The sequence below is a fragment of the Thunnus thynnus genome, chromosome 19 (genome assembly GCF_963924715.1).
Source record: "Thunnus thynnus chromosome 19, fThuThy2.1, whole genome shotgun sequence".
Classification (NCBI taxonomy): Eukaryota; Metazoa; Chordata; class Actinopteri; order Scombriformes; family Scombridae; genus Thunnus; species Thunnus thynnus.
Window position 1 is genome coordinate 7,468,003 of NC_089535.1, and position 24,294 is coordinate 7,492,296.

At 40.3% G+C, this 24,294-nt stretch overlaps 1 protein-coding gene across 1 annotated transcript; it reads right to left on the bottom strand.

The window, feature by feature from the left end:
* Positions 1-86: 86 nt before the first annotated feature.
* tnfrsfa (tumor necrosis factor receptor superfamily, member a) lies at positions 87-24,294 on the bottom strand. Its single transcript, XM_067573558.1, has 10 exons — positions 24,030-24,294; positions 12,381-12,546; positions 10,538-10,666; positions 4,607-4,718; positions 4,289-4,422; positions 4,083-4,184; positions 3,947-3,993; positions 3,540-3,821; positions 3,390-3,426; positions 87-2,756 (listed from the first exon to the last, which is right to left on the bottom strand). The coding sequence occupies exons 1-10, from the start codon at positions 24,060-24,062 to the stop codon at positions 2,455-2,457; spliced, it is 1,344 nt and encodes a 447-aa protein (XP_067429659.1). The 5' UTR covers positions 24,063-24,294; the 3' UTR covers positions 87-2,454.

The following is a 24,294-nucleotide window of genomic DNA, read 5'->3' on the forward strand; positions in this document are numbered from 1 at the left end:
CCTGCTACTTTAAAAAGGTGATTTACTCTCTATTGTAGCCAAAAAAAAAAAAAAAAAAAAAAGAGAATAAAATCAGTTAACATGGGTATCTGTACAAAACATTTATTTGAAATTGACATAAAAACAGCTTTGATGTATTTGCATAATTTATATCTGAAATCCATGACAAGCAAACAATAACTAAGGGGGAAATGGCTTAACGGCACTGAACAGACAGTTTTTTTTACACAAGATCAAGAACTTAAATGAACAGTTCAGGACTTGCTATGAAATATGTAAAAAGATAAAAACACAGAAATTATATATTTTGTTTTTTTTTTTTTAAAAAAAAAGGACATACACTCACATGAACTGCCACAGAGTAAACAAAACATGCACTGAAGCCTATTCACTGCTATGCTACTTCAGGAACGGGCAAGAGCGATTTTTTTTAAAAAGAAACAGGCTATAAGTTGAGAAATGGGTGTGTTAAAAAAGTTAAAAAGGAGAATGTTAAGTGAGAGAAAGGGTCCCTAGAAATTGATGCAGGCTGTATTTTCATTGTCTGTCAATAGATGGCAGTGCCAGCACTGTAGCATCACTCTTCAGCAATAATATATAACTCTTTTTTTTTCTTTATACATGAAGAGACTGCAGAAAAATGGGCAAAAAATCTAGTTTAAAAATGGCACATCATCAGCAACCACTCTGATCTGTGTTTCTGTTGTAACTTCATACCTCACTATATTCATTTTGTTAATATAACTGCATACATATACACTTTGTGAGGCTTTTATGCTTTTTTTTTTTGGAAATGTATGTACAAAAAAGACAGTAATGGGGGAAATAAAATTGAGCTCTTTTTCTTTCTTTTTCTTTTTTTTTTTAAAATCCAGAAAAGGTTTCCTTCATCTTGTCTAACCGAGACAAAACAATCCGTACCTGCATCCCTCGTCACCGCTGCCATGTATAGGACTATCCGGTCAGGCGGTTAACTAAACGGGTTGGACTCAACAGGTCAGTCCTCATTTTCTAAAAAAAAAAAAAGATGTCCGAGGCGTCATCTCAACTCCAATTTGAAAAAAATGACACGTTCTGCATTTTAGTAGCATGAAAGTTTCTACGCTGATGGATGTTTTTTTTTTTTTCTCAGCGGAAACTCAGAAATGGCGCAGATCGACAGTGTGGACCGCAGTGCTACACTGAACACGGTGCGGCGAGCAGGAACAGAGTTTAACAATTTCAACCACACTTTAACAAAAAAAAAAAAAAAAAAAAATCTGATGTCAGTCATTTTTGCCCTGTAGCTAAACATGATAACAACACAAATACAGTGTGTATCATGCTTGTTTTTCCAGGGTCATATCTTTGTTTTTGGCAATTATATAAATAATGAAAGATAATTATTATTCATTATAATAAATATGTCAATAAATAAAATGACCTTTGAAGCTCTCCAAGTTACATGGAAACACTATGGAAACTCAACTATTAACAGAAACAGCTTGTGAAATTCCTTCTACAATGTATTTTTGTGAGTAGTAACACTGAACATAGAAAAAAAAAAAAAAAAAGCGACTGGATGACTGAAAAAAAAATGTCTCCAATGTGACTTGATTGTACAAAATCTATAACATATCTGGACCACTATGCTCTATGACCATAATGACATCATGAAAAAGATTCATACCTAGCAAATTATCAAATTGCATTAAAGAGGTAAAGTTTATGATTAGTAAGGCTGCGTGTTAATCCCTGTCATAACAAAAATGGACAATATTTTCCTATCATTTTGACAGGAAAGTGTTCATATACTGTTACAAATGGTTTCAGAGGAGTCTAAATCTACGAAACAACAAATATAGCATGACTGTAGTTTTAAATCCTACATGTGCCAGAGGTCAGTGCATCAAAGAGGCACAGTATAAGTGACATAGCTAATGCCACTCCTACAAACCAGTGTATATCCTCGTCTCAAGGTAGTATATGATAATCTGGGTAGACGACCAGATGAGTGACACACACCCAGAGACTTCTAAGCTTTCAGTAATTGGCTGCATGTTGCTTCTCTAGAGCCTAAAACATGCAGCCGTTTCTGCCTGTGGAAGTTGACACCTTCATGTTATTCTGCTCTTTAAGTTGGTCATCTTTGGTGGTAAAGCTGTTAAGATTTGACCACAAAACTTTTTTTTTTTTTCTCTCTCTCTCTCTCTCTCTTCATTTTCATTATTACACCTCAGCATTTGGCATGTAGTCAACATCCTCAGAGCGCTGATCAATACGGCTCGGCCTTCCCCTTTTTGTGTTTTTCTTTTTAAAACTACTGGCTTTTGAATATGCGGCCGGTCAGCCACAGAGAGGTAAGCCTGTTTGTGAGACACAACGTCCACCGACAGCGTCTATGTGCTTTTAGTTTTTCTTGTTTTAAGTACTTTGTGTTTACTTCATTTGCAGCCTCCCTGGGTACTTCAGCTTTCAGGGTGTGTCTGCGTGTTTATAGTAGCCTCTCCGGAGGGCTGCAGAGGCGATGTTCTCTGCTGAGCGTCGCTGGTCCATGCTTAGCAAAGCCTCTAACAGGTCGTTGATGTCGGCTTTTAGTCCCTGCCTCTGCATCCAGTTCTTCAGCAGTTCATATACTTTGTCACCGGGGGCGCCGTTCTCCGCGATACGAATGTGGTTGTCACTGACTCCAATCATTCTGAAGAACTTGTTGTGGATCCGTACGTCCAGGTACTCGTCGAACAAGTCAAAGCTCTTCTTTAGGGATTTTTCTGACCCTTAAAATTAAGAAAACAAACAGAGAAGGTTTAGATTGCGAGATACAAAGCAGCACAATGTTTAGTTTCCTACAAAGATCTCTGGATGAATGTTTATCTTGTTACCTGTTTGTATCTCTTATAATGGACCTTTAATGGATTATTAACACTAACTCGCAACTATGTAACTGCTTAAAAATAAACAGGGACACAGTGTATACATTGTTTCTACAAGACTATAGGAATAATCAATATATTTCAGTTCATTTTCCTTCAGGGGATGCATACATAAAAATTTAACAGAGAATCAAACAAATCCATTAAGCCATAACTTCTTTAATTTAGCATGAGAAAAAAAAAAAAAACACACAGCAACAAATACAACATGTTCTAACCCCCTGAAGGCTCAGATACGGCCTGACTGTCATGAGATTATTAATCTATCAAGCAGCTAATGTGAGATCTTGAGGAGATACAGTTAATTTGACTTCCCTGTGGACTGACATCGACTGCAATAAAAGTGTGTAGTTTTCTGTGCGCAGCTGGCCTTGTAAGACAAATCAAGAAGCGTAAAAATTTGCTTCATGAAATGAGTAAAAAAAAAAGAAAGTTTCTCGGAGTGGAAATCTCCTCCGGCCTCTGCAGGAATCTTACCTTGTAGCGGCAGCAATCGATGTTGCAGAGGATCATCCTGTAATATGAGAGAAAATACAAATGTTTTTAATATTTGTGGAAGAGAAGGGGATTAAAATCTGAAACTGAAACACTAATAATCTGAATGTTTGATATATATATTCTCCTCACCGTGGCTGCGGGCGGCAGTCTGAAGGCGGTGGGGCTCTGGTGTGGGGTGTTACCAGAGGAAGCCGCTGTGGGCAGGGCTGACAGGCTAGTTTGAGACGAACTAGTGGTGTTGGGTAAACTGTCCCCTAGTCCCCGATCCTCATCCTCTAAGGGAGGGGAAGCCTTGGTCATCCCGGGCTGGGTCTCCTGCAGCAGAGGCCGTGACTCTGGACGGGTCTCCTCCCCCTCCAGGCCTGCGTTCTGATTATTCTGTCTCTCCTCTGCTGTGGGTATAGTCTCGTCCTGAACCAGAAGAAAAAAAAAAGTGACATATTGTACCACGGATAACCAAAGAATAACCAATTATAACGCCTTTTAAAAGTGCACAACGTGAGAGGAATCAAACATGAAACGAAACAATAACTTACAATAGGAATCTTCACAATTTCACTGGAATCACAGTGGCTCTTTGTACCTGTTTTAAAGCAGACAAACAGCATTAAGAGCACATCCTTAATAAAGAAAAACAACATCGCAAAGCTGCAGTACACGATATCAACTCACATGGTATTTCACATGAGTGCTGCTTGATTATGAACCACCACACAGCCAGTCCAGTAAGGATGATGATGAGGAAGATGGCCAGGACGATGGAAATAGGAATAGCTGGAAGAAACAGAAATAAAATCAGTGAGGAGGTGTGATCGAGTTGAAGTCACAACAACCTCCGATGTTAAGCAGAAGTAGGCTTCGCGGCGGTGTGAGGTTACCTATGTCTGCTGGAGAAGTCGGGGTCGGCGTTGAAAGGGCCGGAGAGATTTCGGTGGGAGACGGAACCCGTTTTCGACAGACCGTGTTAGAAAAGGGAGTGCACTTCTTCACCTCCTCCTCCCCTGCTTTACATCTGTAATTGTATAGAAGAAACAACACTAATCAGTGATATTATGATATTAAAATGTATAAAATATTGTCTTTAAACATAATCCAGGTTGTTGCAGATTCATCTGATATCAACAGTTGTGTCTGGTGAAGTTTCATCTACCTTTTTAGATGAAAACAATTTGAGGAAAGAAGTAAATTGCACTTACTTGGCACAACGTTTGCAGACTTCACAGGCCTGATCAGGGACACAGAAGGTTCCCTGTCTGCACTGGCACTTGGTGTCTGTAGTTCTGGTGCAGGATGCAGTTTCAATCTCATCTGTGTGGACAGCAAAGTCATAAGAAAGATGACATTACAGATCTTTTTTTCCCCCCAGTAATAATGTGAAAAAGCATGACAATAAGGACCAGAGACATAAACCTTAACAGTGACTAAATTAAATACCCAGAAATACGTGAACAGGTGACAAAACGCAGTGATGTTTTAGCAGCGTTGGAGTTTGCAACTTGTGATTTAACTTTGTTAAGCTCCTATAGAGTTAAATAAGTAAGCTAGTAATAAACCAGTGACCATCAGTATGCGTTAAATGAAACAGAACATGGGTGACTTTCAGCTCATTTGTACACTGCAGGCAATTATCTGGTATTTCTTTGTGATAAAGACAAGTAAGATAATTGGGTTTCCAACTGTGTTCCTCTTAAATACATTTTACCTCATTTTAACAGGATAACGAGGGACGGAGAATCCTGCATGGTTCATTTATTAAATTCAGACCGAAAAAAGACAGTAGCCTCGGCCTTTATTATATGATCAAAATTAATAACAAACCAGCAGTCCACCTCCACAGGACGACCTTTACCAGAAGTCTGATGTTTGCCAATTAGGGAGCGATTGCAGTGTTGGGCTGGTAGGCAGCGGTAATGTGGTTGCAAAAGGCGAACGCACTCTTACTATCACTTAATCATCTTCCACACTGATTTTCCTGCTATTTTTTTCAGACAATTTAGCTCATTTTGTAGCAAGATGTGTTATTCTCCGGGTTTTAAAGCACTCTGTCAAACTGTTTTTCGGATATTTATTTGCACTGTCGCTCAATGACCCGTTTCACCTAAATGAGGACGAATGTTCAGTCAACTTTTCCGCTTCTGATAACTAAAACTTTTCCAAAGATACAAAGTCTACAATTAGTCATCTGTGATGACCCCTGTCATCTTTGGTTTGCTGTTTATTCACCTGTCTCCTCTGTGCTACATTTGGTTCATTAGCCCAACTGGGAACACCTGGTGCCAGTGTTCCCAGCTGATAAAGCCTGGCCGCAGCTAGCCGTCTCTCTCTTGCTGCTGCTGCTATTTTCGGCTCTCTGCTTTCCCCTCCAGATACCCGTTTTGGTTTGGTTTAGTTGTGCTGCTTTAGTGATTTATTTTGCTTTCATGCACCTTCCAACACATATGCACAAACAGCCATGCATCACATACACCACTGATACTACTGACACCCAATGGCTGCATCCGAAATTCCATACGAACATGCTATTTAGTTTGCTAAAACAGTATGTGAGATAGTATAGTAGATTTATTATGTATGAAAACAATAGTACATGAATTACATACTATTTACAGGAGGAGATATTACAGTATACAAGCACTGGACATGGCAAATATCCCACAGCGACGACAACAACAACACAACAGACAGCGATCAAAGCAGCTCTGGCGTAACGTCAGTGCTGCTTCACTTTGCTAGGCGTAATATATTTTTAAAGTTAGTTCAGACTTTATGATTGGCACGGGCTACCATGGTTACACGTCTCCAACCGGCAAGGAGGCTCTCAGGAAGTAACGTGATAATTGCAGCTCATTGCGTCTGAAAAGATACACACCAAGTATGTTGAACCATAGTAAACATATTGGGTATGTAATGCATAGTATGCGATTTTGGATGCAGCGCAGGCTTAAAATATTTAGTTTACTGTATAATTTGATTTAATAAATTATCTTCAGTCCAACATGGTGTGTCTCCCTTTTGTTGTGGCCACTTGAACCGGGTCATAACACATCTGCTGGCAAACATTCTGTCACCTTCACAAGGAAACTGTTGAGAGGGTAAATCAGCAGTGCTGTGAAGATGACCTGAGAAAAAAATGTGTTTTAAGGGATGAAATTCTTGTCTTATCTGTCTACACATTTGACGCCAAGTATTAAATCCATTTTCACTCAACCTATCTCTCTACACTGAACTCTATGTGTCTGTCCTGGCCATTATCATGGATCCAGCCAGATCATGGAGGAGACTTGCATGTTGTTCAAAAATTGTGCTGAAAGGATACGTTCACAGTTTTTTTCAAGTCAACAACAACAACAGTCAGCAGCTCAAATAAACACTGAAACATGTTTTTCTTGCTGTAATCATTCCTCTTATTCATACTGACCATTAAGAAGATCCCTTCATGATGCACTCTCAATATAAATGATGGGAACAAAATCCACAGTCCTACTTCTGTGCAAAAATGTATTACAAAGTTTATTTGAAGCTAATATGATGCTTCAGCTGTCCAAATGAGTCAAATCAAGTCAATATCTTTCACGGTTACTGTCTCTTTACTGCCAAATTCCCTCTTTGTTGCAGCTGAACAGGAAAACAGTCTGTCTAGACACAAAAAGAGAATTTATTACTAAAGACTAACCGTGGAAGATATTCACTTTATCTGACGAACTCAGATGGCTGAAGCCTCATATGATCTTTGGATTAACTTAATTTATACGTTTTGGCTCAAGACGAGGACGGTTTATTTTGTCTCCATCAATTATATTGTAAACCATTTAGAGGGGATCTTTTAATGGTCAGCATGAACAGAAGGAAAGATCACAGAAAGAAAAACCTGTTTCAATGTTCATTTGGGCTGCTGACTGTTGTTTTAAGACAGACGTGAAAAATGGTGAACCTATCCTTTGATCTATTTTTAAAAATGATTTCACAGTCTGGACATACTTCTTCTTTTTAAATGGAGTAAAAAAAATGTGGCTTTTAAAAGTTAATACAAGACTATTTACATACAGAAACTAATCTATAGGGAATGCTTTTGCACCTCTACCTGAACAGCCACCGGAGGGGATTATTAAACAGGGACTGATGTGAGTAAATGTCAGTATTCTTGTTTTTTTTTAGCTTTTCCTCGGCACTCACGTTACAGACCATTACTGAGTTCACCGGTTCTCAACTGCTACTTGTGCAGAGTGATTGGGACAATAGGTTTGATTGTTATAATTTTATTGATATATATAATAATAAACAAGACAATTTACTTTGAGGGATATTCATTTTCTAAAAGACAGGGTGCGTAAACACATGCGGAGCCACTGCAGCACACTCACATCTCAGATCATTGCAGGAGAATAACTAATAACTGTGATTAACTGTGAAAATAATACAAAAAAACATGTTCAAATGTTGATGGAATTTGAAGCTTCTCATAATGATCCTGTTGATCTTTTAAAAACGGTTCCCTGCCTGTACAAAGAGATAAATCACAATTTAACAGAGCTGATATTGTTGGACTTTGAATGCTAATGATTGTCTTCATTTGTTTATTTAGTTAATTGAAGATAGAAATCCTTTTTTTTTCTTTTTTTTTTTACTGTGTGTTAGTCTAATCACTGATGGGGCCATTTTACACACTGTTGAACTTGACGCCGCCACACACACACACACACACATACACACACACACACACACACACACACACACACACACACACACACACACACACACACACACACACACTCCGCTTCCTTCCTGCTGTACTGAAGAAGCAGATCGTTTTACACTGAAAATGTGTCACGTTGGATACAGATTCCCCTCCAGAGCTGCTTTACTTTTTGCACCGAACTATCACAGTGTGGTGACAAATCATAGTTTTCACTTTTGTTTCATAATTACGCTCAGCGCTGATTGGAATGTAACACATGCAGAGCAGAGCAGCGAAGCTTAAAATAGGATCTGAGACAGGGTAAACCTTTATTAAAAGAAATACTCAGAAGTGGCAGACCGTCAGACTATTTGAAGATAAACGTCTTTTTCTGTGTGCTGCTTGTTTTATCAGGGTCATTTATGCAGTTAACCTACACTGAATCATTCCTTAAATGAATATGAATGAAGACACTTTTAGAAGTGAGAATACGCTCTACAACAATCATCATAAAGTGAGGGTATGTTTTAGAGAGACCTTGTTTGGACCAGACTTTCAGACGTTTCAGTTTGATCTGATTATAGGTGTGAAACCTTCCCCGGACCGCTTTCCGGACCAAAAAAAAAGAGGTGGTCTCAGTCCTGATCAAACTGAACCGTGGTTTGGTTTGTTACTAATGTGAAAACTTTTTTTTTTTTTGGATGGTTCAGACTTTCAGACCAATTACAGGAAGTTCTGGCAGGCTATCCTCAGAACCGGAAAAAGGAAAAATGAGCCACGGTAGCACATGGAGAGAAGGGGAGAACAAGTTATTAACTGAAATATGGTTTCGATGACATTATAAAAAGTCAACTGGAAAAATAAAAACGCAGACACTTTCCAGGTATTTCCAGAGAGGATACGAGAGCAACGTCACCTGAAGATAAAGTAATGCCATAATATTATTATTACAGTGGCAACAAAATGAAACTGTTCATTTGTTTTTCTCTATTAATTCAAACGGCGATAAAAGGCTATCCGCTGAATTGACAACACGCCAACATCAGACACACGCCCGTCTACAAACCAATCAATGTCAAGTACAGGGAGACACAGCCCACGTAGATGATGACGACAGGATGTAAATATGTCATGTCAAGTTCTTTAGTGCGCTTGCATAATTGCAAAAACCGAAACCAACTGTATCGAATAAAACAAAAACATGAAATTGGTTTTTGAACTCGCTGTTTCAAAAAAAAAAAAAAAAAAATCAAAGCTTCATCTGAAACCACAAATGATTCATTAACTCAACAGTGGTCTTTCAATATAAGATATTTCCAAAAAGGGGGTTTTAAATGTTGCAGATAACAGAGCGGTTCATCTCAAGTGCAAGCAGTCCAATAGCCAGGGGTACTTTTTAAATTTTAATTCACTCTCTTTTGCATGTTCCTATTAGTTATTACATGGTTGTAAATGAGTTAAAACTAGAGCAAAAAAACATACAAAGCTCTATCTTAAAAACCTCAATGAAGGAGCACAAAACACATCCCGTGTAACAGTAGTCTCTTTTCTGTAGCTTCGACCTTTTCATCGGACACAAAGACGCCCAGTGTGGGAGACAATGAGACACAGCCACACCCAGTTCAGCCAGGTAAGACAGACAACACAAGCGAACCTCCCGAGACAGCTGACATGCTCACATTCGACGTACGAAACAAAAAAACAAAGACACGCCCTACTACTCTGTGTAACATCATAAGATCACATTTTCATGAGTGCATCTGAAAGGTGGGGCGGCGGGGGGGGGGGGGGGGGGGGGGGGGGCACAGACAAAAAGGTATTAACTTTCCCAAGCAATACATCTTCAGCAAACTGGGATACAAAAGACTACCTTTATGCCATTTTTAAAGGCAATGGATAGAATTAAAAGGGCAATTCAGCCAACTGTTGTTTCTTTTCTTTTTTTTTTAAACAACCAAAATAAAGGTTGATCTTGACATGGTGTACTTACTGGAGCTGCCCATGTGGTCTTATTACAATGGACAAGTCTTATAGGTCACTTATATTATGTCTTTTGGATAGCTGGGTAAACAATTAGTTGATTAATCGATGAGTCAATGAAGAAAATGTATCTTTTTTTCATTCTTTCATCGTTCTTTTCAGCTTCTATAATGTGAATATTTTCTGGTTTCCGTTGTCTTCTATGATAGTAAATTGATAATCTTTTTGTTTTGGACTGTTTAGATAGAACAAGACATCTGAAGAACTTGTACCAGACTTTTTTTTTTTTTAATTATTTGCTTTATTTATAGATCAAAAAATATCCAGAGATTAATCGAAAATGAAAATATCATTATCATGCTAATAACATAATTTCCTAAAAGAAAAATCATAATTTCTTCCCATCGATTCAATCAAAAAAAATTTTTACAGAGCCATTATGAAAAACACAAGACGTAGATAATCTGATTACCTGGCCGGCAGTGGGTACAAGGCAAACAGCGGTACATCCCGTTGGAGTGCTCTGTGAAGGTCTGGCCGTCGCATGGAAGACAAGTCCCCGGTTCTTGGTCTCTTTCACAGGCCTTGTGCACAAAGGTTCCTATAAACAAAACAAGAAAACCATCAAAATGACAAATATGCACAAAATACGTGTAATTAAAGTCTTGTGAAAGCTGAGTTTAATAACGTGATGCATTTCCTGTTGAAATAGGATGTCGGGGCAGGACATACGGCAAATGGACCTCAGCGTGTTAAATGCTTCTAAACTGTGAAACAAGTTAAGGAGAGAGAGAGAGAGAGAGAGAGAGAGAGAGAGAGGTGGTTCAATCTAAAAGAGCTGTGAGATCTCTGAGTTTTTTTCTTCACTCGCGGAACATGAGGTCAACAAGTTAAGATTCACGCTTGTTCATGAGGTGACATGTTACCAGAGGAAGTTAAAGTCGCATTTCATGGGGGACTAGAAACCCGGTTGTATATCACGCTTATCATATTCATACGAAGTTCACGCATGCCACGGATAAAAAACCCACTGGATTCTCATGTGTTTTCAAGCATTTATCTGATGCACAAATGAAAAAAACAGTGGACTGTGAGAAAAATGCAACTGAGGGCGAAGACATGGTTTACTGAACTCACAAGTATTCAGTAAGTGAATTATTGGCACCGCGGTTAGTTTTGGGTAAGAAAGCTTGTTGCAGCTTGAGTCGAATGTGGGTGAAACTGGTTCTTAATATGCACCCTGATATGAAGGCATGTGCCTAGATAAAGAAAAAGCTCACAAATTGACAAAAAGAAGCAAAGAAAAGATCAGTATTATGTGGCCACAGTGGCTTTTAAATATGTGGTAACAATTGACCAGCTGGCAAGAATGAAAGAAAACAGAAGCACAAAAGTGGGAAAAAACACATAAATTCAAGATATTTCTGCAACCCTGTGTCACAAGCGCACAAGATACTCTGTTTGATGAGTTAGTATCTAATTTAGTATCTGTCTCGTGTGACTTATTTTGTATTTTCTGCTGATTTTCCATTGTTACTGTAAGTGCTATTTTAGATATAACAGTTGTTTCCTCTGTTGAAGAGACAAAACATGATGAACTTGAACGTTTGAACTACTTTTGCTTTTAAAAGGTTCATGCACATATAATCTGATAAAGGGGGCATGTGTTTCATAAAGTTGGACAAACCTGAAGAACCTGAAGTTTTGAGTTAAGAAAAAAAAAAATCAATAAAAACAAAAACCAAACCTGAGTTGATCAAATTAAAAAAGAGATTTTAGAATTCAGGAAGGCAAATGAAATAACTGAATCAGCCAGCCAGCAGCATTGCAGTAATTGCATCTTGTCCAAATATGTTCCGAGTTAACAGCCTTACCAAATTATTTAAATAATAAATTAAAAAGGTTGGTACATTTTATTACTTGGGTCTTAAAAATAACTTCGACTTCATATCCTGCACTTTTCACTTCACATTGTGTCTCGCTCTGAACTGCTGAGATGCAGCAGTTTGCCTTCTGCTGGCCATCACACATTCTTTCCAGACCAAGCAGAGCGTATTAGCAAAACTCATTTGGGATGCAGTTCACGTTATGGGTTTGACATTTGACTTCCCTTTCTTCACACAAAATGCCGTTTCTAAAATGTTGGCTCTATGTCCCGCTTTGTTCTTTTCGTATAAAAATCGACAAGCTTCGATATTTCAGGATGCAGGAAATAATACAATCTGTTGATCGGACGAGAGTTTCCGGTTGAAAAGTTGCAGGTTTGGTTGCAGCTGGAGCTACTTTATTCTACTTCTTATTGTGATTCTTCTTACCAGCCTGGCAATTAAGGCAGCAGAGTCCCTGGTTTAGGTACTGTTCGTTCTCCACGCAGGTTCTGTGCGGCAGGGTGAGGTTTCTGTATTCATTGCTGGACCGCTGTGGCGCCGGAAGTTCTGCTGCGTGACAAACCAGACCGAGGAGAAGCGTCGCCGCCAACACCTATATCATCAAAGTCAGGGATAAAAAGAGAGAGGCGGATAGGGAGAGAAAGAAAGATGAAGAGGGGGTGGGGGGGGAAAAAAAAAAAAAGACAACAGCTTTGGATTATTTGCGTGTAACCACAGTATACAGACTCACCCACTCAAATTCATTAGATGAAGGACAGTAAAGAGGAGAGTCTATCTTCATAGGAAACCTTGTGTGAGCAATCTATGACTTAATTTGAACCATCTGATCTGAACATCTGCCGTGGGAAAGCAATTAAGGGAGCCATCCAGCCGGTCGGAACTAGAGGCAAAACAACCTTGTGTGTGCGCAGGATGCAGAACTATACACCAACTGCATGCAGCGCAACAGGCAGCCAAACTTAATTACTCCATGATCTGGTTTTCTAGTAAGGTTTAAGAGAATCTGTTTCCTCTGCTGCGGGTATCACAGAGAGAGGGTTTGATAAGGTATCTTAGCCAACGCTAGCATATCAAATGTGATTCCAGAAAGCCATTCATGTGCAGGATAATAACAGGCTTGTATAGGTGGGGTACTGAGAAGAATACGGCCGAACACTTTAGTGTGGCCCCCAGGCGCTGGTGTTTATTCACACGCTTTTCACCATGTCAACGTGAGAAGGCCCCATTCATTGGCAAACAACGCACTTTAGTGCCTCTACTTCAAATGACCCACATTCTTAAACCCCGGTGCTTTGAATGCCGCGACATGCGACACCGCTATGAAGCGCTTCGAACGCAACGTGACACCTTCTGTGTAAATGAGAGGCCTAGATTTGGAGGTTTTGTCTCTCCTGTGACCCCCCCCCCCCCCCCCCCCCTTCCCCTCTACGAGACCAGGAGAGAAAGGAACAGGTTAGGGTGGAGAGGGCCGGGTTGAGAGGGAGAAAGTGGAGGAGGAGGGTCGATTCAAAATGAGAAATTGTAGACTGCAAGTTGGAGATGGGACGTTCTGTGGGGAATAGGTAGTCTAAAAGGACGGTGTGGGAGTATGACATGAATAAAGACGTGCGTGCAGATAGACGGCGGTGGAGAAAGGGACAGTCTGGAGCTGAAACCGACTCTTGACGCTAGACTTGGCTCTCTGGAGAGCCGCCATGCCTTGTTGTTCAAAAGAACTTTCCCCTCTCTCTCTCTCTCTCTCTCTCTCTCTCTCTGCCTTTTCCCTTCTTCCTCTCCCTCTGCTCACGTCAGACTTTCCAAAGACGCTGAGAGGCAGACGTGGAGGGGCAGACGGCCGGCAGAGCAGTCACAATCACACCATTTAGATCTATCCAAACATTCTGAGGAGGGGGGAGGCAGAAGAGAGAGAGAGGGAAAAGGGAGGGAGATAAAATGAGAGTAGAGGGGGGGGGGGGAGAGACTAACAGCTTGCATGACACAGGGTGAGTCTCAGTCTTGAATACACTATGTGTGTATGACTGCAGGGTGGGGGATGTAGAGAGACATGGAATTGAGGAAAGAGTAAGTAGAAGGCCGTGTGAAAAAGCAAGAGAGAAACAACAAAGCTGTGGAAAGAAAAGATGGGGGGAAAAAAAAGACAACTGGGACAGAGGGAGCTGCACTAAAGGTAATCCTACACTTCTGAATGTAAAAATGCAATTAATTATCAGAAGTATCCAGCGGTGAACATCTAATAAATAACAGATAAAAAGTTAAAAAATCAGGTGTCTCTTTGACTGTGAAGATGCATAGATAGCAAAGAGATGACATAATTTCCAGTCTGTGTTCATTTCAGAGCCTGTGACTCAAAACACTCCCAGGTGCAGCCACCCTCAATAACAAACCTGCTCAGCAGTCAAAAGGTCGTTGCACAGAAGATCCAGTGGCATTTATTTTTTAAAGAGGAAAAACCAAAATAAACAGTCAGACTTTGCCACTGATACTAAGAATGAGTTTAGAGAGGGAAGTGTAGAGCCATACTGGTGCACGAGCACTTCTCCATGTGCTAACGTGAGAATCGAAAACAATCCCTGCCAGCTTTTATTTCGTGATAAACACACTTAAGTAAGTCTGAGGGAATCCCGCTTTGTGGTCGGCTTGCACACCAAGGAAACGATCAAAGCCATCAACATGTGTCAACACTAATATCCTACGGCTGCTAAACTACACAGGCATAAATGCAAGTGTATACATAAACACTATGGGCAGCCACAATGTGGCTTAGTTTTACCTCTACAACCGAGCGAGGAGGAAGACTGGAGTGACCGTAACCTCAGGGTAGAGAGCCCTCCAAACCCACAATCTCTGGAAAGTCTCCAAACCCCCGGCTGAAGTGGTTCAGTCCACTTCACAGTCTTCTCTATCCTCTGTACAATGAGTGGGCTTGGCTGCAGATTATTTGGCCGAACAGGGTCCTATTGTCATGCTTTCGGCCTGTATGTATGATAGGTTAGTGCTACGCTTGTGTGGATGCAAGTTAAACTAATAAAAAAATACAATAAAATAATGAAGGACCCTGTGTTTATCTGACAACAGTAGCTCGCCTCCACTTCCTCTAAAGACCCGGGGTTCTTCCAAATTGCCTTGGCACAAACGCTACACATGCCATGTACACTGAGAATGCATTTGTGACTAAATGACAGGACATCCTTTCAGTTGACCTGGGTTATCAATGGGCCATTTAGAGTGTGGTGATCACTCCGTATCCCTGAGTGGGAATTACAGTGAGCGCCATTATAAAAAAAACGGAGAAGAAACAAGAACATGCGATGAACTTTTGCTCACATACACACAAATAAACCCAAGGGAGATTCTTTATTTCATATTGGACAGATGATTTCAATCATAGGCAACTGATAAGGACAGACATGATGTACCTTATTATACTCCTGTATCCGGAGTGGGACCTGACTCTCGTCATGCTTTTCTTATTAGCCAATCCTGTTCTTTCATCAACTGCGGGGACATTTGTGAAAGTTACAATATTGTATATCATCGGACAACATGACGACAGAGAAAGAGAGTCCTTGAGAAGTTTAGATTATAGTGAGTAAAAATACATATCGCCATACCTGACATAAGTGCAGAGGACGTTAGATAAGACCTCTCATTTTAAGTCATTTGTAACATGCACAGAATTTTAATGCATTCACATATGACTTTTCTTACTCATGCAGTCTGTGAAGAACCAATTGGAAAGCCAACGTCGTCACTTTGCAGTTTATGAAATCAATTCAATCCAGTTTTTGAGTGTAACCTAAACTGCACAGTGATTTTGTCGATCTGATAACGGCGTAATCAGTTCATTGGATTATAGATGGTCAGCAGCAAAAAGGGTCTGAGTCAACAAGCACCGCCGGGCACTAGACATGACTACTTTATCTCCATGTTACATTAAGGAATTTAGCCATTTTACCCTGATAATATTTAAGGACTCTAGCACATGACAGAGTGGAGGATGGAACCAACATGTTTTTCCACAGCTGCCGATTTGCAACGCGTCATAAACGACTAAAATATGAAATGTTTACTTCTGTTCAAATGTCAGTGACGCGTGTCTTGCTCTGACCTGGTCACACTTCAATCTTTATCAAACACCATTGCTTTGCACAGCCACAATAAAAGAGACATATTTCTCTTCGCGTCATAACAGAAGAGGTGACGGTATCTGTATCGCAGCTGCTGTGGTTTTAGGAGCACAGCTGATGTCAGACTGTAGACGTCGAATCCTCAGTGATCTTCCGGCCTCTTTGTTAACTAAAAAAAGCACAGAATTTGTTTGTCGCGGGACTAGTCTTGTTTTCTGCTTGACTGAGCTTTTCAAAAGCCGACAAATGACACGATTACATAACAGCTCGGATGTTCTTTCTGATAGTGACTAATTGTCTTGTCTGATTGAATGAACAATTCATAAAATTGTTGCGTAGTATTCAGATGACTCTCTCAACAAAAAAAGGAACTCAAATGATGAAGTGAGATTTGAATACAAGCCACACAGCAAAATTGAAAACTGACCAGACAACAGACGTCTTTTGTAATATCGTCAGTTTATCAATGATGTTGAGGATTAGTTTGTTTTTAACCTGGCTCTGATCAGACTAATATTACCCTAACTACTCATTAAAGATGTCAAGATATCAAGCACACTTTGATCTGTAATTTTATCATGCTTTATACTCTACAGCAGTCTCTTCTTAATCTTACTGAAACTGTTATGTTTTTACAATTCAAATCTCTCAGCGTTGACCTTGACACGACAGTGAATGCTCCCTGAGCTGTGTTGTACAGATAAATCCTGGCATTCCCTCGAGACCGGGGGACGGGGGGTGGGAGGGTGGGGTGGGGTGGGGGGGGCGACCATGCACGACTTTCTCTGAGTGATAAATTACGCTGACATTTTGTGTTAGATGATGAAGACAAGTACAACCCAGCTTATGTCAAGAGAAAGACGTGTGACACTTGCTGCTCGCACTGTAAATAAATCAGTGTTCAACCAAGCACGGATACATTCATCATTATAAAAGCTGAACAATACGAAGTGAAGTGGATGACTACCATGTCAATTTGAAGCAGTTAAGACAAGAGAGGGGCCCTAACAGTGTGAAAACCATATTGTTGAGCTACAAAAAAACTACACACACACACACACACATGCACACGCACACACGTACAATAGATTGCACAAGCGCACATGCAGTGTATGAGTGGGAGCGTGTGAAAAGCGTCTGCCCCCTCCTCTCAGGGAGCACAGGAAGCTCGAGACAATACAGAGGCTTCATGCAGGGTTCAGCTCCAAACTGTTCCCTCCACAGCAGCCTGCCTCCGAGCAGGCCCAGCACCCGATTAGACCCACAACATATCCGCTAGGCTGGATATTTATAACTCAGGGAAGCTGCAGCCTCCACGACACAAATTCTTGAGTTTCCTCAGGAGGTATGCTTGACTGATTAGATGAGTGTGACACAGTGTCACGAGCAGGTTAGGTGACATTCACCTTCGTGTCAGAGTGGGCGAAAAAAAAAAAAAGAAAAAAAAAGAGAGAAAGATCAAAAACAATCCGTGATGACGACAGTTTTAATGAATTTCCTGGCAGTCGCTGTGCCAACCACAAGTTTGTGAAATGCCACTTTGACACTGACGTTGACCACATAAAGAATTGAGCTTGTTTTTTGTTTTTTTTGTTGATGACAGAAAGAGAGAAGGCTGCTGAAAGTTCAGGTTCAAGAGTTGCGAGCAGGTGCGGTGTGACACACGTTTTCTGATTTGTTTTGTATTGCGAGGTCGTGGGGGGGGGTCTCTGTTGTTTCCAAAGGTTGGAAACTCACACATGTAAGCGATAACAACACCGCCGTGAGTCATACTACATGTTTATCGAAGGGATAAGCGAGGACACCGAATTTGAACGTCAATCCACAAATCGAATTTAGACATTCATGTGCTGGAGGACTATTAACTTAGCCTTTTCAAATTCTGATTAGGCCCTTCACAGAGAAGCGGCGACTCACGAGACGACTCCAGGAGGGAGGAGAATGAAAAGAGTAAGAAAGGGTGACTAATAGATTAAAGTATGTGCAGGAATCCATCACCTCGCACTAGAGACAATCACAGTAGCGCCATTAAAGCTCGTCTTTGTGTAAAAAGAAGAAGTAGAAAAAAAAAAGAAAAAAAAGGTCCATGAAGCACAGGCAGTTTATAGCTTTATAAACACATCACAGCAAAAATGTAGAATATGTGGCTGGCGTAGCAGGTCGACAAAGACTTAAGTGACCATCAATAGCTGGAATTTATGTCAGATTTATGTCTTTGTAAACAGAAGTCCATTCTCTGCACAAAGGTGGGGTTTGTTGTAAGACTCAACACTTCTTTTATAATATCTGCATTCATCCAGGAGAACAGGAAGTCAGAAGATGTAGCACTCATACAAACCTTATGTCACTGTGGTTTTGGCTTTTCATATGAATCTGAAGTTCCTCTAAATATTTACTGTACCGTGACCTCAGTGACTTTTTATCTAGAAGGGTAGGTGCTGTGACTTGTTGACATTATTGATTAAATTGCTGATTATTTTGGACAACAAGGTCTAAAATTTATGAAAATGCTTTATCACAACTACTTCAGGCCAAAGGAGATGTTGTCAAATCGTTTGTTTTGTTCAACCAACAATGCAAAATCCAAAAATATTCTGTTTACAATTATGTAAAAGTGGCAAATCCTCGCATTGGAACTAGAGAGTTTGGCATTTTGCTTGGAAACAAAAAATCAATTATCAAAATAATTTATTAGATCAGATTACTTTTCTGATTTATTGATAAACAGACCAGCTGTTTCAGGTCTAAGTACTACCCATAAATAACTAAAATGCATCTCTAAATACGGCCAAACAGATAACAAAATAGCATTTTTATGTCCACAACAGTTCTGCAATCACAGTCAGACATAGAAAACCATGCGTGCCAGTAAGCATCACGTCTATTAAAAAGGTATAATGTGTAACTTTTCCACATTAACATGACTAAAAACAACTAGACCACCTAGAGTTATGTATTTTGTTGAGTTGTGTCCTTCCAACAGTTTTGAAACTCAGAGAAATCTGTAATTTTAATAAAAGGTAACGGTCCATTTCATTTGGTCACCTGTCAATGCCTTATTTTTTTGTCTCAAGTCTGGGATCACTTTCCCATTGACTTCAATGGGAAAGCGGTGGAGTTGTAGATGTTAGAATTACTGAAGCTTGTAAATAAACTTACACTAACATAAAAATAATGAGCACCGTCTGTCTGGGAGAAAGCGTGTGGCAATAACGGTTGCTTAACACTGAAGACAACAACTGCCATGATCCCACGCTACTACTTCACAACGTCATCCAATTCCATCTTTTGTTATTCTTTTGATTGAGAAACCCCTAGCAGGAGAAAATTACATATTGTGTGTTTAAGACATTGTAAAACTGGTAGAATCAAAATAGAAAAGATGTAATTAAATAAAGAAAAAGAAGAAAAAGAGAGCTGAGAATACAGTTTCCCATTCACTCAAATGGGAAACCCGTCTCAAACTTTATGACCCTACTGTAGCTTTGCACCCTTTCACAACCAGTGTCCGTTCCTAGTGTAATGTCCTCAAGGAGGCCAGTAAACCTCATGTGATTTAACACATCAGATGACTTTTTTTTTTTTTTTTTTTTTTTACACATGGTAGCTGTACACTTGAGCCTGAAAGATGTATCAACAGCATATTTCATTGACAGATTTGAAATGACTACAGATAAATAGGTATTTCCGTTTGTAACGGCTGATGAACAAGAAACTGAAAGTAATGTAAATCCAGACATAGTATGCGCTTGAGGCTGAACAATATGGCCAAAAACTAAATTCTGATTATTGTCACAGTTTTTTTCCACTATTAATTTCCTACTAAATGCAACAAAAGGTCCGAGCAACAAAACATGATTAAAATACCATATTTTTAGGGTTTCATGCAACATAGTTGAGCGATTTATATTAAGAAATCCGCACCACCCATAGAGCGATGGACTGTCAGTAGCAGATGCCTAACCTAAGTAGAGAACAGACATCCACTTTAATAACCCGTTTCAGCACACATAGAGCAGAACTGTCTGCACACTAATTCATCTCCTGCTGTTTGTGTTTCCTGACAAAACATTAGGCCGACATCTGCAGACAGCTGGCTAGCTAGCGTTAGCTACCCAGCACATACAGTCACAGACTGAACAATGTAGAATTTGCACACTTGTGACAAAAACAAACACAAATCGCAAACTAAGATCAGCGTGCAAAGTCTTTTTCAGTCTTTCTCCCTCAGATACAACTTTTAAATTCACTGTGAGATAACCAGAGCCAACTTGGAAGCGGGAGGAAACACATGAAGACATGACAGTCTCATAAAGTGATTAGTTACACTATATGCACACCCACCCACCATAGTTTACAGGACTGTTGTGACGCAAGATGTGGCTGATGTACAGTAGCCGATTATAATCTAGGACACTTTTAGACTGAAAAACTTTTTGTGCACATTTAAAAAAACTTGATTTTCACAATGTAGACACATTGTGCAAATCAAAATTCAAGACGGTCATTGGTGACTGGCTATTTTAACAATCAAAAAATGGATTTAGCACAATACCCATTACATCATTTGTTTTTGTTGCTTATGAGCCAATTTTTGACAACAAAACAAACTTACTTATGTCTCACTCAGTACATATCTTGGTCAGAACTCTTCAATAAATAAATATAAGGTTAAAAAAAAAGTCTGTTTATGTTATGTGTTTCTCTTAAAAACTGAATATTGGCCGATATGTCATGATCAAATCTGATAAACCCCCAAATATAGAGATCAGCGTGGCTCTTGTGTGCACCTCAAAATAGTTTGCAAATTCCTAATGACACTGTGTGCGATACTGTTACTATGTTATGATTTGCGTCTAAAAAAAACACGTCAGAATGAAGACGTGTGAGGTGAATCTGTTTGACATACAGTATATTAACCTCACTTATCTCGATTTTCGGATGGTTCATCTTTGAACTCTGATTCACCTCTGTTGGTATGCATTACACGAGTAGGCGGCACCTGAGCAGGTGGCACTCCCTAAGTGAGTCAGCAGGTCTTTGATAACTGGAGAGTGATTCATTTTTAGAATAAACGGCAAGAGATTCTTTTAACAATTACCAATTAATCTGACAATAATAGAACAATAACTAACGACATCCGCTCTTTAAAATGCATACCTGATTGGAAACTGTGACAGGCCACCATTAAAAGACACACAACCACCTGGTATCTGACAGTGAGTCAGTTGCACCGCATTGCATCATTCAGTGTCTATGTAGCTTCTCTAGGCCACAGGCATGGTTATAACTGTTCACATGGTCACCATGCAGAGCAACAATAAGCAGCAAGTTACTGTACGGCATTAGAGACTCCAATGGGCCAATTTGTTGACCGCTGCTGAGTCCCCAGTGACACAGTTTGGCCTCCTCTTATCCCAGATGCCAGTTCTGCCCTTGTCTGTGTTGTCCACAGAGACAGAGGGGGATATTTCCTGTGTGAACCAACACCCAGACACACAGTAAGCAATCACAGATTACAATCTAGTGTACATTTGCATGGGCATGACAATTCTCAGAAGTAAATTGATGCCACTAATATCAGCACATCTGTGTACACTCGACAGGAAGTTTACTGGACGGCCAGGCACGTACACTCAGGCAATTTGAAGGGGTGTGGAGGGGGGGGGGGGGGGGGGATTAGAGAGAGAGGGGAATGGGGGTGGGGTGTGTGTGTGTGTATGAGGAGGGTGGGGGGGAAAGGGGGGGGTGAAGTTTCCTCATAGTCCCTTAGCAACAAGGCCTGCTGGCGAGGCCTCCAGAATGTACTGTGGTTTACAGAAGAGATAAACATTGACTTTGCCACCCGGAGAAGTAAATCTGATTTCAGTAATGGAACACTGCATGACTTAAGACACAGATCAGACAACGCAGAAAACAAACACTAAAGCTCCAGGCACATCAGCAGATGTTACATTTACTTTAATGGCTACATTTATACGAGTGTAAGCAGAGCTACAGAAGGCATCTGTGATGAAACGCCACCATATTGCAGTTTTATGACGAACACTATCAACCGTAAAAGTCGCCGAGCCTTCATTTGCTCTGTCAGCAGGGAACTCTGATTCATTTCCACTTCTTATCTCGTGCCGTAATTTAAAACCTGTCAACTGGTGTTTGAGGAGAAGTGAACACCTTCTCATAGTGTCACATAGAAAATGCAAACCGAAAAAGGACCTTTAGGAGGATGAGGCTCGCCATTTTCTATATTTTTCTTACTGTCAACAAATCTCATGCGCAGAGCCAAGTATTGTGTGTGTATCCAAAGCCTGATATATTATTCCTCTGTGCTGTAAACTTCCGTTGTCGTCCAAAAAACTATTAAAAACAAGTCAATGAGTCACGCAGCTGCACTGGGTGACATGTTCCTTCCCCCCGAACATTACGGTCATGATAGTTTGTTTGTGTTTACACTGCTTCGCTAGCTTGTTGTGCTACATAGCACGAATTCTTAAAAACTTTGTACTGTTTGTACTCTGAGAAATTTATAATGTATAAAGTCAAGAGGTTGTGATATGTAGCGCAACAAGCTAACGAAGCTCTGTAAATGGAACCACGTTCCCACACATGTGCCGTGGCGTCCGCCGTACACAGAACTACTCTCCTGAGACTGAAAATGTGATCGCTGCTATTAGTCTTTGGAGCCGTTTCTAAACAAACTACGGTAGCCATCGCCTTCAGGGTGAAGGAACATGTCACCCAGTACAACAGTGTGGCTCATTGACACATTTTTAATAGCTTTTGGACAACAATGGAGGTCTACGGCACAGAGAAATAAGATATCAGGCTTCTGGATACACACACAATACTTGTAAGTAGGATGAGTTCATGGATTTGTTTACAATAAGAGAAATTGAGTAAATCGTCAGCCATATCCTTTAATAAATGGTCACATTTCACAGTGAGCGTACAGTATTTATAGTGTCAGGCTTCGGTGGTGCACAGCTGGAAAAAACAACAGCCAAGGAATGAAAAGACGTCTCTGTGAAGGTCTGAGAGTGGAATAAACCTTGGTGGAAAAAAACTGTTGAAAGAGACTTTGCGGCTTTAATCGACTAACTGGCAAGGTGAATTCTTGGCTTTTTGGGGTCAAACTGATTACAGCCTTCAGACATGTTACAAGACCCGTGCTTTCTCACACTCTTCACGCAATTGAATTTAAAGCTTGCTTAAGCACAGAATGCACATCACAGCAGGCCACGGCTGCACTGCACTTATTAATAGTGCCTATAGGCCCAGCTACATCCGCTGTGACAGACCAAGAGCCATCATATGCTGAATGTCTGAACAATATGACCACATGATGTCCAACACAGATGGTGACTGTAATGTTGGGGAAGGAGGGGGGTGGTGGTGGTGGTGTGGTGGTGGTAGGGGGGGGAAGGAGGGGAGCTGAGCAAATGAAACAGCACATGTACTGTACTGAGCACAGGAAAAAAAAGAGGAGTAAATCCCAACAAAAATAAACACTTAAAATCAACAACAACAACAAAAACAATGTTGCTTCCTGTGTTTGCGCTGTTGCTGGACAATGAACTGGCTGTTTCATCTTCTCCCATAAGTCCACAGGCCTGGCCGTGATTTCAGCTCCCATGTCCCGGCACAGCTTCCCAAAAAGGGTAAAAATGTGTCCGGTCTAGGCTTCAACTTCATGAGACAGTCGCTATTTTATGTCATTAAAAGTCTCCTGTCTCCCTATAGAGTCAATTTGAATCAGCATGTTGGGCTACTTTGTATCATTCAATCATTTAACTGTCCCGCCGCGGACGCCTCCGTGATAAGAAGCTATCAGGAGTTAAAAGCATATTTTATACATGACAAACATTTCAATAAAGGATATATAATCGACTGTTAATTAAGCAGAGTGACGTAAGAAAGTATTTAAAAGGTTTTTATCGTGTTTACTTACAGAAAGTTTCCCGACCACCGGATCGAAGTTCATCTTGGGAACTTCGAGATGCAATCCCGGGTATACGTTACAAACCACCAGTTTTAAAAATCTCTAAATAATAATAATAATTAAAAAAAAAACAATTATAGTGAAAAAGTAAACCGCCGCACGAGTCCAGCTTTAAATCTATCCGTCATCCGGTTTCTTTCATGAGTTTACTCTTGTCACTGACAAAAACTTCACAGCGTTTTTCTGAGAGCAGAGACAGACGGTCTGAGCAACT

Bases quoted from the DNA above. Each gene is read 5' to 3' on its own strand.
- tnfrsfa (XM_067573558.1), bottom strand. From the start codon at position 24,062: ATGAACTTCGATCCGGTGGTCGGGAAACTTTCT. The intron at 4,423-4,606 runs GTAAGTGCAATT...ATACAATTACAG, and splicing joins GTCTGCAAACGTTGTGCCAA to ATGTAAAGCAGGGGAGGAGG. The intron at 3,427-3,539 runs GTGAGGAGAATA...CTCATATTACAG, and splicing joins GACTGCCGCCCGCAGCCACG to GATGATCCTCTGCAACATCG.